The sequence below is a fragment of the Pseudorca crassidens genome, chromosome 3 (genome assembly GCF_039906515.1).
Source record: "Pseudorca crassidens isolate mPseCra1 chromosome 3, mPseCra1.hap1, whole genome shotgun sequence".
Taxonomy (NCBI): Eukaryota; Metazoa; Chordata; class Mammalia; order Artiodactyla; family Delphinidae; genus Pseudorca; species Pseudorca crassidens.
This window is the reverse complement of record NC_090298.1, coordinates 28,575,120-28,589,691: the sequence shown is the minus strand read 5'-3', so window position 1 is coordinate 28,589,691 and position 14,572 is coordinate 28,575,120. Positions and strand designations below refer to the sequence as shown.

Sequence of the window (14,572 nt, the reverse complement as noted above, 5' to 3'; positions counted from 1 at the left end):
CCTAGCATCTTCTTTATTTATTTGTAACTTCTTTCTTTGACAATGTGAACCCTGGCTCTCTTAATCTATAATATATTTACTTATTTGTTGAACCTTAGTATACAAATAAAGTAGTTAAAAAATTGCAAACCCGTGTGCCATGAGAAACAAAGTTACCAACTAGGGTGTAATGTTTGTGTCCAATTTTTTTATTTTTACCGTCCAGTCAAAACACTGTCTTTAAAAGCCCTTAGATCATCTTCTTCCCCCATGCCCTTCAGTTCTGTTACTTCATTCATTTGTAATACAGTTAGATTCATTTATCATAATCTCATCTTGAGTTTCTCATATTCTAGTTGAGTTTTTAAAACTCTGCAAGGAGCAAAATTTACTCTTTGTGGTGTACAGCTGCTCTATGGGTTTTGACGAGTGCATAGAGATATATCTCCACCACCATAGTATCAAATGGAACAGTTCTTTCATCCCCCAAATTCCCTTGTGCTATCCCTTGGTAGTCAACCCCTGACAATGACTGATCAGTTTTCCAACCTTAGAATTCCAAAATGTCATATAAATGGAATTGTACAATATATACAATATGTCTCTTAGCAAAATTCATTTAACGTTTACACATGTCTATGTATGAATCAATAATGTTTTCCTTTTTCTGGCTATGTAGTATTCCATTGAATGGATGTATCAGTTTGTTTATCCACTCATGAGTTAAAAGACATTTAGACTATTGGTGAATTGACCCTTTGTCATTATATAATGTTTCTCTTTATCCTTGATAATATTTCTGAAGTCTCCTATGTTTAGTATATTATAGCTTCCCCAGCTTTCTTTTGGATAGTGTTTTCTATCTATCTATCTATCTATATATCTCAAATATTACAAATAAGCCAATCAATGAGCTTATTATGTCTCCCACCTTCTCTCTTTCTTAATTTTTAACTTTTGGTGGTTGAATCATTTATACACTGTCAAGGTATAAAACAATTACATTTTAGTTTGTCAACATTACCCCTCCTATGATTTGGACTTACCTTGCAGTTAAATATATTCAATGTTCACCACTAGTCATGTTGCCAAAGTCTCCCAGATATCTCTTTATTAGCTAAACTTTATCCTTCAATTTTCTCAAGAAAGCTTATGCCATCAGTACTCCCTGAGACTTTACATGCTCTAAACTGTTATAACCTTGGCTGCAAATAAAAACCTTGGCTTACTTTTTTTTGGTCCTGTTTTCTGGCATTTGGTCTGGAGAACTCTGACATAAGTCTGAGTTTTTTCGTCTTATAAGTGACAATCTTTCTGCTTGACTTCCCAAAGAATTATTTCTCTATCTTCAAAGTCCAGTGAATTTTCTAGAAGAAGTGTTAATCATTCTGGGTCAGATTTTCCTGCTGTGTCCTTTCAATATGTGTGTGTAAGCCTTCTTTTTGTCTGGGAAAGCTTCTTTGAATTATATTTTAAAACATAAATAAAGTTTTTTCTTCTCGTTTTACTAAGGTGAGGTGGCATTGGGAGCAGTCTGACTTGTGTTAGGAAATTAGGCAAACGGGATATATTGTCTATAGAATATTTAAAAACTGTAATAAAGCCAATGAAAGTTAGCTAGATTTTTTTTATTAGCATCATAGACCAGCAGTTCTAAACATGTCAGAGATAAAATACTCCTCCCCTGTGGGGTGGACCGCTCGCAAGCATCCCCCTGGCTCCCTCCCCCTGCACCTTAGTACACCACTGGTTGACTTTTTTAAGAACTCCAAGTATACTTTGTTTTGTTTTTGACTTTTCTTAGTCTGTCTTCTGTATGCATTATTTTCTCTAATCTTTTGGTGCTCTTGACTTCCATTTCATGTTGTTTGCTTTTTCCATTTCTATCCTGCATATGCTTAAAATTGCATCTTCTAGGGATTAATTATCCTTTTTGCTTCTTCCAATTTCTTCCGTCTTGTTTCTGTGATCTTTTTTTTTTTTTTATGTTTTCTGTGTTTTACATTAGTCATGACGTCCTGGCTTTCAGTTCCTCCTCTTGTCTGGTCATTTCTACCGTGGATTTCTGTATTCTGTTTTACAATGTTCTTTCATAGAGGGATTTGCTTCATCAATATATTTCAAACACATGATGGAATCTTTGCTTTACATTTTTCATCTACCACATGATGAAATTTCTTCTTGGTGAGTAATTTTTGTTCTTTTCTACTTTCTAAAATTAACCGATGGTTGAAGAATTTTCCTAGATCAGCTCTATGCAGTAGTTTCTTGGGGAAGGGGAGGGACCCCAGCACACTTCCAGGCTTGGCGGCTTGGTGGTTCCTACCTTGCTGCCAGGGGACTCCCCATTTCTTTGTTTTCTTTCTTCCTTTTCTTTTTTTTTTAAATATGGAATGCTTCACAAATTTGCATGTCATCCTCGCACACGGGCCATGCTGATCTCTGTATCGTTACAATTTTAGTATATGTGCTGCCGAAGTGAGCACTCTACACTTCTTTTTTGACTGCCCCGCAGGGCTTGCCAGATCTTACTTCCCCTACCAGGGATCGAACCTGCGCCCCTGCAGTGGAAGCACAGAGTCCTAACCACTGCACCGCCAGGGAAGCCCCGCCACTTCCTTTAACTACAGCCGCCCTGTGTGGCCACACTTCTCTGTCTCCCCAGACTGCACTGGGTCTAGGAAAACTTCTAAAACCAGCCTTGCACTGGCCGGTTCCTTGGCCTTTAGGAGACTTATATTTGCTGGTAGATTCTGAGATCTGCCACCGTAGGATGGCTTTCCACACCTTCTGTACTTTATCTAGCAACCTTCTCCCCAAACATAACTTTTGCTTTATCTCAGCCCTGCTCACAGGAGCTTCTTTTCGGCATCTATATTTCAGAGTGGCCCTTCTGCATCAGGGAGTGCATTTTTCTGGGCACTGTTTGAGATCTGCTGCCACTTGGCTTCCTCAAAACTCCTTGCCCTCCATGTTGACTCCCCGTGACTCTGCCTGCGGTCAGTGACATGTGACAGGACTTAACTGATATGTTAAGTTTATTGATTTTTTTTTCAGTCTCCTAGTTTTGCAGAGAATGGATACTTTTTTGGTGTTTGTTGTCAATTTTCCTTGTCTCTGTATATGGTATTGAGAAGGAAAAAAAAGAAAATTCGGATGGGTGCAGTGGCCATGTTAGATTTGTCACAAATGCTTTCTTTTTTTCAAATTTATTCGTTGTGTTGGGTCTTCGTTGCTGCGTGCGGGCTTTCACTAGTTGCGGCGAGCGGGGGCTACTCTTCATTGCAGCGCACGGGCTTCTCATTGCGGTGGCTTCTCTTTGCTGCAGATCACGGGCTCTAGGTGTGCAAGTTTCAGTGGCTGTGGCACGTGGGCTCAGTAGTTGTGGCTTGTGGGCTCTAGAGCGCAGGCTCAGTAGTTGTGGCACATGGGCTTAGCTGCTCCGCGTCATGTGGGATCTTCCCAGACCAGGGCTCAAATCCGTGACCCTTGCATTGGCAGGCAGATTCTTAACCACTGTGCCACCAGGGAAGTCCTGTCACAAATGCTTTTAATGTGTGCCTTGATTTATTTTTCTACCCAGCTGAAGTCAGAAATGAACTGACATACGAAGTGATAGAAGCAATCTTTCATCATGCTTCAATCAGCTTTAAATCTTCTTATGTGATTTTCTGCTCTGAAGGCTTATGTTATAATTTTCCTATAACTATTTTGTTAAACACTGTCTGTGCCACAGATTACATAGGTGCGTAGATATGCCCAATGAATGCTTCCATTGCTTTCAATGGCTTTATAATTGAAGCTCAAGGATTTAGTTGTGTTTTAGAATTCTCTTGAGCTGGACATAATTCAGACAATAACAACCATCATTTGACTCCCACTTTACTGTTTAAACCTCATCCAATAGATTATAAAATGGCCTTTTCATACTTCTTAACTCTGAGAGTGATGGGACAGAGAAAACAGAGTTTTCTGAAAACTCCTGAAAAACAGAGTTCAAATGTATTACCTCTGATTTTAGTACCTTCCCTTGCAGAGCAAAGCCATGTGTGGATATAATATAGATTCACTTTTGAATTATATTTCCAACTCTATAGTCCTTTCAGTTATTCACCATTTGGTTTCTTAGTCTTTCTAAAATGCTTCTGCATCTATTTTTTATAATAGTCATCATTTTTTCCAGGAAAAGTAATATCTTTTTCTGTCATTTTGTTATTATTATTATTCTATTTTATTTTTGGCTGCATTGGGTCTTCGTTGCTGTACACAGGCTTTCTCTAGTTGTGGCATGTGGGCTTCTCATTGTGGTGGCTACTCTTCTTGTGGACCACGGGCTCTAGGCGGGCAGGCTTCAGTAGTTGTGGCTTAGTTGCTCTGTGGCATGTGGGATCTTCCCAGACCAGGGCTCGAACCTGTGTCCCCTGCATTAGCAGGTTGATTCTTCACCACTGCGCCACCAGAGAAGTCGCTTTTTCTGTCATTTTGATTCCCACTTTATCTTCTTGAGGCATTGAAAATTGTTGTGTGTGCATGTAATAAGAAGTTTTGTAAAATGTGAAAAACTGTACACATATAAATTACTTTCTTTGAGTCTCTAATTTCTATCTGCCTTTACTTTTCATCTGTGGACCAATCTTTAGGCATATGAATGAACATGACTTATTTTTATATCGTATCTTTTATTCTCAGCACATTGAATATGCAAGTCTGGCAATAAATTAAGCATAATCATACATCTTTTTTTTTTTTTTTGCGGTACGCAGGCCTCCCACTGTTGTGGCCTCTCCCGTTGCGGAGCACAGGCTCCGGATGCGCAGGCTCAGCGGCCATGGCTCACGGGCCCAGCCGCTCTGCGGCATGTGGGATCCTCCCGGACCGGGGCACGAACCCGTGTCCCCTGCATCAGCAGGCGGACTCTCAACCACTGCGCCACCAGGGAAGCCCAATCATACATCTTTATTTGGTTCAACTTGACTGAGAGGCAGATGGATCAACATGGTAGCCTTAGAGCTTCTATTTTATTTGATTGCACCTTTGGAAAACAGCATAGAACTATGTGGTGCTTTTTTTTTTTTTTTTTAGATGTTTCTGGGTTTTTCTTTTACAAAGTCTACTATGGTCTGACTGTGTCCCCCTAAAACTCACATGTTGAAAGCCTGATGCCCAAGTTGATGGAATTAGGTGATTAGATCACATGAACTCCCATGAATGGGATTAGTGCCCTCATAGAAGAGGTCCCACAGAGCTCCCTAGCCCATTCTGCCATGTGAGGACACAACCAGAAGTCTGTGACCTGGAAGAGGGCCCTCACCGGGTCTTGGAATTCCAGTCTCCAGAGCTGTGAGAAATAAATTTTTGTTATTTATGAGCTACTCAGTCTGTTGTATTTTGTTATAGCAGCTCAAATGGATTAAGACAAGGCCATTAGTTTAAAAATGTAGCATGGAAATCAATAAGAGTTGGATGATTTATATTCATTCATCTTTCCAAAATGCAGGCTCAAAACCAAGATCGTTTAGAGTTAGGAAGATTTTCCTTTTCGCTCATCTCTCTACTGTTGGATTTTTCTTAATCTTTCAGTGAAGGTATTTTCTACACTGGCATTTAAAGTGTATCAGGTATATTAAGTTACTTTCAATTAGGAGCCCTAGACTCTTAAAAGAAAACTAAAATATTTTAAAATATGTTGGTGTTATTTTAATGAAAAGGATTCATATTTTTAGTAGCAAGGTCATGCTGCTGAGTCAAAGTTGAATCTTTTTATTGTACATAATTTCACCTACTTACAATGAATAACATGAGAAATTGCTGGAGCTGTTAGAACTGATGAACATTTCACTGTGCTACAGTACTTTCTTATCTTTGGCTAATGACAATGTTGCACTTGGGTCATTTTTTTTTTTTTTTTTTTTTGCGGTACGCGGGCCTCTCACTGTTGTGGCCTCTCCCGCCGTGGAGCACAGGCTCCGGACGTGCAGGCCCAGCGGCCACGGCCCACGGGCCCAGCCACTCCGCGGCATGCGGGATTCTCCTGGACCGGGGCACGAACCCGCGTCCCCCCATCGGCAGGCGGACCCCCAACCACTGCGCCACCAGGGAAGCTGTTGGGTCATTTTGTTAGGCCACAGAAGACCACGGGTGCCTCCATGCAGGCCTCTCTACTTTGTCCATATGTGTCCTGAGGAAGGTGTGAATGATGGTTAATCTAAACCTAGGGATGGGTTTATATACTTTGCGCTTTGTTAGGGGCAAGGAGAGGCCATGAGATACAGCCAAATCCTGCCTTTAAAGACTTTGTATTCTTGTTAGGGAAACATGGTCTACGCACTGAGAAAGTCTCAATAATATGTAAAGCAGTTTGAAGGTGAGAGCAGGTAAAGGGACACTCACAGAAATAAAGGCCAAGAAGAACCTACATACCACGTAGAATAGCAACAAAAGAAGTGTGACGTCATGGGACATATCTCCCCGCTATCTCCCAGTCCTCAATGTACAATAGTTAATATAAATGTGGATAAATATCGGCCTCTTTCAGGTGTGTATTTCTTCACCTTCAGCATGATGAAGCATGAGGACGTTGAGGAAGTGTATGTGTACCTCATGCACAATGGCAACACGGTCTTCAGCATGTACAGGTGAGTGGCCTTTTCTATCATAGGTATCCATGCTGCCATTGTTCGCTCAAAGGATGGCCAATGCCAGCGGGTATATAGGAATCAGCAGAGACTGGCATAAACCTTGTTGTCGTTGAGACCTCCCATGTACAGTATATGGCCAGATTATCTTTACTGTTTGGGAAGCAGTGAATCGATAAACTTGATCATAAGCAGGTTGATAAGAGGTCTTGAACTAATTACTAGCAACACTCCCCATAACTAGTCATTTGTATTCTTTTCTCAACTCATTCTTTCTTTCCTTCCCTCTCAGCCTTTTCTTCTCCTTTCCTACTCTCCGCCCCCTTTGCCTAGAGTTTAGTCCTTTTGATGGCCTTCTCTATCATCCCTGGAGCTGGCAGTTCAAGAGTTGTGAGTTGGTTTCCTTCTTTAGGCAGTGTTGTGGCTCTGATGTTTACCTTAGCAACCTGGCCTTTAGGCACCTTGGAAAAAAGTTCACTTAAAAAAGAAATATTGCAATTTGCTCTGATATAAGCTTAAGATGTAGGGAAGAGAGGCCAACACCTTTCCCATAATTAAATAAATGGGTATTGTGAAACTCTGTGAAAAACTTCGTGGTTGTTATCTTTTCTCGGTTATTTTTGATGACTTGTGGGGATTGCCATATTTTTTTCTTTTGGACCCTGGCCTCTAATAAGAGGCTTTGAAAAGCCAAAAGAGAAAAAGATGAGTTAGGTAGGTGAAATGCTGCAACAAAGAGATCCAGAATACTGTGGCTCGAACACAGTAGAACTCACTTTTTCTTGCCTGGTTTCAGGTTGGGGAAGGATGGGGTGGAAAGGGTGGAGGAGGGAATTGAGTGGAGTTTGGAAGGAGGGTTGCTCCACCAGGTTTTTGAGGGTTGTGGGCTGGTGAAAGCATTTCTGCCATCTATAAAACTGACTCCCAAATTCTCACATCATTGTCATTGCCACAGTCAGAAGGAGGAAAGAACAACAAGCTTGTGGACACTTTTATGCATCAGGCGTTCTATTCCAAGTCATCACGTTTTCCTAAATGTTTTGCTCTAGCATGACAGGGATCTCCAACTTTCAAGCCCACGATATCTGTTTCCTCACCGCTCTCTGCCTGACCATGAGCCGATGAAACATGTTTTAGTGCAATATGGCAGCACCCTTCTTTAGAACCAAATTCTAAATTAGTTAAGGTGGACTGAACTGCTATAACATTGGTCCAAGGGCTTGAACATGATAGAAATTCCTTTTCTTCAAACACTCGGGCTTCAACAGATGGCTTCCAAGGTCACGCTGGTCATTGTCATTAGCATTCCACACAGTCATAATGAGGAAGGAGCAGGGGGGCTGTTTGTGAGAGCTGTATTGGTGAATCCTATATATAAGTGGCACATGTCATTTCTGTTCACATGGCATTTAGAGAATTTAATCCCAGGACTATACGTAATTGTATGAGACTCCGGAAGAGAAGGGAGGACAGATTTTGGTAAAGAGCTGGCTGTTTACTGCAAAGACTAAGTAGTTGGTGCCTTTTTTTCTTTCTAGTTATGAAACAAAGGGGAAATCAGATACATCCAGCAACCATGCAGTGCTGAAACTGGCCAAAGGGGATGAGGTTTGGCTGAGAATGGGCAATGGCGCTCTTCACGGGGACCATCAGCGCTTCTCCACCTTTGCAGGCTTCCTGCTCTTTGAAACTAAGTAAAAGTATGAATAGACCAGCTCCACTTTTGGGAAGACTTATAGCTGAGCTGGTATTGTCATGATGAGGGACTTTAGATTTGATGGTTCTACATGTTGTATTAAAAAAATTTTTTTATTGGTTACATTGCTAATCATACTACAGGTCCATCAGTAATGTGGGATGACTCAGGAGCTCAGAAGAAGAAACCACAAAACAGTCTTCCCAAGTGACCTTGACTAATATACCCAGCAACCTTTATCACTCTTTCCTAGGCACCTAAAAGAGAGTTCCCTTCTTGATACAGGTTGGAAATAATTGTTCCCATCAGAGAAGTCATTTGCAAAGAGTATTGGTGGCTCTAATAGCAACATTCAGGAACCCCTGAGGGTCTGGGTTCCTCATTCTTTTATTTATTATTATTATTTTTTTGGTACGTGGGCCTCTCACTGTTGTGGCCTCTCCCATTGCGGAGCACAGGCTCCGGACGCGCAGGCTCAGAGGCCATGACTCACGGGCCCAGCCACTCTGCGGCACGTGGGATCTTCCTGGACCGGGGCATAAACCCATGTCCCCTGCATCGGCAGGCGGACTCTCAACCACTGCGCCACCAGGGAAGCCCTGGGTTCCTCATTCTTTACAACGTTTCAGAGAACAGGATGCAGTGATTATGATGGGGCCAAGGAAAGAATAGGGGGCACTTGCCTGGATCAAGGTACCAGAAATATTTGTAAAGTCTAGACTGGGAAGTAACACTTTGATCCAGTGGGTCAATATTCATGGATAAAGTATAGATATTTTTTAGTAATTCCAGATAGCTTTAAGATAGCAGAAGTATTCACAATTCTCAAAAATAATTGACGACTCCTTTTTTTATAAGGATAATGCTATAATTAAATCTTGACTTCTAATGGCTTATATTTTTGGAAATAGAATTTTCCTGTGATCCAGAATTGGGTTTACCAGATCTGGATTATCAGATTGACTCTTTTCCTTTGCATCTCTTACATTACAGCAGAGCTTTGTTGACTTTGGCCTGCAGTGAGTGTAGGTCCATACAGTACGGATATAATCACCCACTTTTCTATCAGCTTAGAAATTACCCTAGTATACTATACACACACTGACATGGCATGTTTAAGGAGCTGTAAACCCAAACATATACAGCCAAACTAATGTATACAAAATATAAGGGTATTTCACTTAGGAGACATATAATAAAATTGCTTAATCTTTTAAAAAAATAAAAAATTATATGGGAATTGCCTGGTGGCCCAGTGGTTAGGACTCGGTGCTTTCACTGCCACAGCCCGGATTCAATCCCTTGGTCACGGAACTAAGATCCCGCAAGTTGCATAGCGCAGCCAAAAAATCTGTATATTTAAAAAAAAATTATGTGACTTCTTTGATTACCATATTTAATCAATATTCACAGAGCAGCTGTGCCACTTGACTTTTGCCTATACCTCCCCAAAAATCAATTCTCAACGGATTAAGTTTGCCACCAAAAAGATACTCATGAGAATGTGCCGTAAGTTCTGACGACAGTACCCCAAATTGGTTTACTTTAAGCAAAGAATCATTGGAATATGTGTTTACCTTGACATTGAATCATATTTAAAATGCACTACAGAGATGTCCATCTAACAAATATTACATAATGAACTCCCTTAGAAGTAATGAGCCCTTAATTTCTGTTACAGTTTGAATTTCCACAAAGGCTTTTGAACTATGTGTTTACTTGTATCTTGTATTGATTACCCCCTATAGCTAGAAGCAGAGATAATGAATGAGAGCTGCCCTTTTAGCTAATAATGTGTTCCACATTCATGCCAGTCTTTGACCCTTTCCTTTTGATCTACGAATATTTTGGAACTCTTCCTGAATCCATATACAATGCTATTTTAAAGTGAATGGATGTTAGCTATAATGTGCTTGACTGGTAATGTTTTTGTGGTTTTGTGTCTATTCTCCCTCCCCCACCCCACCTCGGTATAGGGTCATGGGGTTGAAGTTTACTCTTACCAAATGTCATAACTTTCCTAGAAGTGCATTGCCAATAGATAACTGAATATTGCATGTTGCCCAAAAGGACTTCATATCTAAAGAGCATGCATTACTAATAAAGTGACTTAGAGTAAGATATTGGCCTGGCTTTAGATAAAACTGAAGCAAGAAAACTGTAATAAGCATTATATGGAAATAAACCCACTTTTGTGAAATGTTTCTAGAATGTTTTTAATAAAGTTGAATAGTCATACAATTATAAGTCACTATGGTTTGTTAACACAAAGTTAAAATATTTTCATGCAGATGATGTAAACAGCCATACAATCGATGGTGTGGGCACAGAACAGGGTCACCGTCTACAGAAAACTCTACTTTTCAGTTATTCTATTGTTCTAACTTCAACTCTCTGGGTCTTTAAGACTCCGATGTTTAGAGGGTCCTGTGATGAAATCAGCATCCCTGAGGGGAAGGGACCTTCATCACACACTTGAAGTCTTTCTATGTTGATGCCTAAATTCCAGTTTTCACCTTGGTAGAGACACCCAAGATCTGGTTGCAGGCAGGTAGAAAGCACTTTGGGCTGGCAAATAAGTCCCAAGTGTGAAGAAGAGTGGGTAGTAAGGATGGTGGGAGAAGGCCAAGGTAATTATCATAGATTCATAATTTCACCAACGACCAGAGTTATATCTGGAAGACTGATTTTACGAGTCTTCCTAAAACTGAGGCTCTGAAAAGGAGACAGTAGGTAGGTGTCATGGGAAATTTAAATATATCATCTAAGCAGCCAACTTTAAAATTCTAAACCCCCAATGAAGGCAAACTCTACAAATGAAACACATGGGTGTATGCCTGCTGCAGAAATGCAGTACAGGGTAGAATAGCTTCACATAATGATTAGGTTGGGTGATTTTCCAGTGTAGAAAAGGCTACGTTTGAACCTTGGACAACGAATAACTTATACTGAAGGAATTTTATTGAGCATATTGTGAGTAAAAGCCGAAGTCAATAATATTCAAACAGAGGATAGAATGATCAAATGTAAACTACAAAGGGCCTGGCTGGAATTGATAAACATCTACTCTGTGCAAAGGTACTGTGGTATTCCAGGAGTGACTCAGCATTTAAAGTACAAGTCTTACCTTCCATGAGTTTTCAACTCAGTGAAGGAAGATAAGTAAAAAGAGGAAAGTGCATGGATGTGTGGATAAAGAATATCAGAATATCACTTGCCACATCAGTAAACAAAGGGTATTGCAGCCATCAGGCCATCAGCTACTGCAGCTGTGAGCTGTGAGGGGACTCGGGATGGAGAAAAACAGGATCCTGGCCCCAGATAGCTAAGGTGCACATCAAAGGCACCTGTCACCTGCAGATGCCCAGGTGTTACCGGACTTTCCCCCAGTTTTCTAGGAAGGGAGGATGGGAACTCAGCCCTATTAGAAACTAGAAACCAGACACCGGACCAGAATTCGGGTTCTCTGCCCACCAGAGGTGATCAGGCTCCATCCCTCAGGTCAGGCTGAGGCCCTTCAACCAGACTCCTGCGTCCAGGACCAGGACAGAAGAAAAAAGGGTAGGATAGGAGGGGTTGGAAAGAGGAAAGGGAGAGGGAAGGGGAAAGAGGTCAATAAAGTTCCTTACCCAGAGTTCCTTGTCGGGGCTCTCTGGCCAGTCGTCTGAGTCAGGAGGAGACCAAGGATAAAACGGTCCTGGTTGCGGCCTCTGAGTCTGGTCTGTCAGCAGGCAAACTGGTCCCTGAGTACGCCGAGTGGTCAGGATGTCAGTCGTAGAGAAGAAGAGATCCTGCCAGAGTGGCCATTTTTTGCAGGAAGGGGGACCCCTTCCAGGGCCCGGGAGTGGGCTGTTGTCTAACACTTAGAAATGAATTGTCCGAGGAGACATGTGCTAACAAAAAAAGAGACTTTATTGGGAAGGGGTGCCCGGGGGGAGAGCAGCAGGGTAAGGGAACCCAGGAGAACTGCTCTGCCACGAGGCTCTCAGTCTCGGGTTTTACGGTGATGGGATTAGTTTCCAGGTTGTCTCTGACCAATCATTCTGACTCAGGGTCCTTGCTGGTGGCGCATACATCACTCAGGCAAGATGGATTCCAGCAAGAAGGATTCTGGGAGGTTGGTAGGACATATGGACTGGTGACTCCTCTCTCCTTTTGAACTTTCCCAAATTCTTCTGGTTGGTGGTAGCTTATTAGTTCCACATTCCTTCCCAGGACCTCCTTTTGTAAGATAACTCATGCAGGTGGCTACTATCTTGCCTGGCCAGGGCAGGTGGTTAGCTTTGTTAGTGGTTCCCCTAAAAAAGCTATGCCAGAAAACACATCTAAAATGGGACAAGGTCTTGCCAATTGCTCTCTGTATGCTGGTGGCCCCTAGAAGCGGGCTAGGATTGAGCCCTTATGGAATTATATACAGGGGACTACTCCTGATGCCAAAATCTTGGCTCTCTGTGCAACGATGTCGAACAGAAATATGGAGACAGAGTTATGGAGGAAAAGAAAGAGTGGCTTTGTTTCTTTGCCAGACAAAGAGGGAACACAGTAGGCTAGTGCCTCAAGATCTGTGCCCCACTCCCTTGGGAATAGGGAGAGGTCTTATAGTCGGGGCTCCTGGTCAGGGGTATGTGATAAGGATCAACACAGTAACAGTCCTGCATTCTTCTTTCTTCTGCAGAGTTTCAAAATGGTGGGGTTGCTGACAAGATTAGGGTGTGTACAGGGTCCCAGGTGGTGGGTCTCATCATCTAGATGAGCTTCTCTGGTCCCTTTAATCTTGCCTCAAGTGGTTTCCTGGCTGCTCCTCCCTTGATTAGCAACTGTTCGAATCTGCCCTTTGGAACTCAGGGAAGGTCATGGAGGCTGGAGTCTTGCCTACAAGAAATGGGGGACAAAAAGGTCTCCATGCCTGGGAGCCCCATAGGGGCTCCCAGCAACGCCACCCTTGGGAAGCATTGTTATAAAACTCTTTATCAAATCCTCCCGGGTTGGGACACATAATTTTGGGGGGCAGGAGCCCACTGTGTCCCCCTTTGCCTGGCAAAGTAATACAGTTATCCTTTTCTACTTCACCCAAAACTCTGTCTCCGAGATTTGATTTGGCACCAGTGTACAGAGAAGCTGAGCTTTCGGCATCATCCCTGGCCACAGGATTAATTATGCTAAATAAATCCAGAATTTAGGAAGCATGGTTCCATAGCTAAGTAACTCTCTGGGATATAGTCTGTTTGGTGACATGAGAACCTCATTAGAGACCTCATCTATAATCATGGGTCAGAGGGTGTATTAGTTTGCTAGGGCTGCCATGACAAAATACCACAGACTGGATGGCTTAAACAACAGAAATCGATTTTCTCACAGTTCTGGAGGCTAAAAGTCCAAGATCATAGGGTCAACAGGTGTGGTTTCTTTTGAAGCTTCTCCTTTTGGCTTGCAGATGGCTGCCTTCTGCTCTGTCCTCACAAGATTGTCCCTTGGTCTGTGTGTTCTATGTCCTACTCTTTTCTTATAAGGATACCAGTCATACTGGATTAGGACCCACCCATATGACCTCATTTTATCTTAATTACCTCTACAGGCCCTATCTCCAAATGTTGCCGAAATCTCGGCTTCTCTGTGCACCGATGCCAAACAGAAATACAGAGACAGAGATTTTGAAGGATGAGAGAGATGGCTTTATTTTTCTGTCAGGCAGACGGGAAGACACAGCAGGCTAGTGCCTCCAGAACTGTTCCCTCCTCCTTGGGGAATCGGAGAAGATTTTATACGTGGGGCTCACAGTCCGGGGGTATGTGATAAGGATCAAAGTAGTGAAGGTCTTGCATTCTTTTTCCTTTGCATTATTTCAAAACAGTCATAGCTGACAGTCAGGCAGCCCAGTAATTGGGGTCCAGCATTCCGGTAATTGGGTTCATTTGTCTCTGGTTTATCAGCCAGCAACCTTCTCTCTGAAATGCAAAAGCTACAGGGGGTGATTTGTTACAAGGGGGCATAGGGAATGTAAGCCCTGGGATGTAATAAGGTTAGGGAGTGATAGGCACAGGATGTAACTCACGCAGTTAGGGGTGATAGGTGCAGAATGTAATTTACATAGTGTCAGGGAGTGAGGTTAATTTTGTGAAGTACACATCTAGTTACAGATACTACAGACGAGTGAAGGTTAAAATAAAACTAGGAGTGATTAACTCTTTCAGGCCAGGTTACATTTCTTCTCTAGCTTGTTCACTGTTCCCTTTGTTTTCCTTGCTCTCAGGAAAAGGAAAAC

At 42.1% G+C, this 14,572-nt stretch overlaps 1 protein-coding gene and 1 non-coding gene across 5 annotated transcripts in view; one reads left to right on the top strand and one right to left on the bottom strand.

Annotated features, from left to right (window-relative positions):
• Positions 1 to 14,572, top strand: part of C1QTNF3 (C1q and TNF related 3) — a 35,619-nt gene that overhangs the window by 15,273 nt on the left and 5,774 nt on the right. For 3 of the 4 annotated variants that reach the window (XM_067730486.1, XM_067730485.1, XM_067730487.1), the window contains exons 5-6: positions 6,515 to 6,614; positions 8,153 to 10,551. In XM_067730486.1, the coding sequence (XP_067586587.1) occupies positions 6,515 to 6,614; positions 8,153 to 8,312 (260 nt within the window). In that variant the 3' untranslated portion in view covers positions 8,313 to 10,551. Of the gene's footprint in view, positions 1 to 6,514; positions 6,615 to 8,152; positions 10,552 to 14,572 lie in introns of those variants that run through there. The other variant, XR_010941917.1, reaches the window with a different exon arrangement.
• LOC137222828 (U6 spliceosomal RNA) lies at positions 2,362 to 2,465 on the bottom strand. Its single transcript, XR_010942619.1, has one exon. It is a non-coding gene; the product is annotated as a U6 spliceosomal RNA (small nuclear RNA).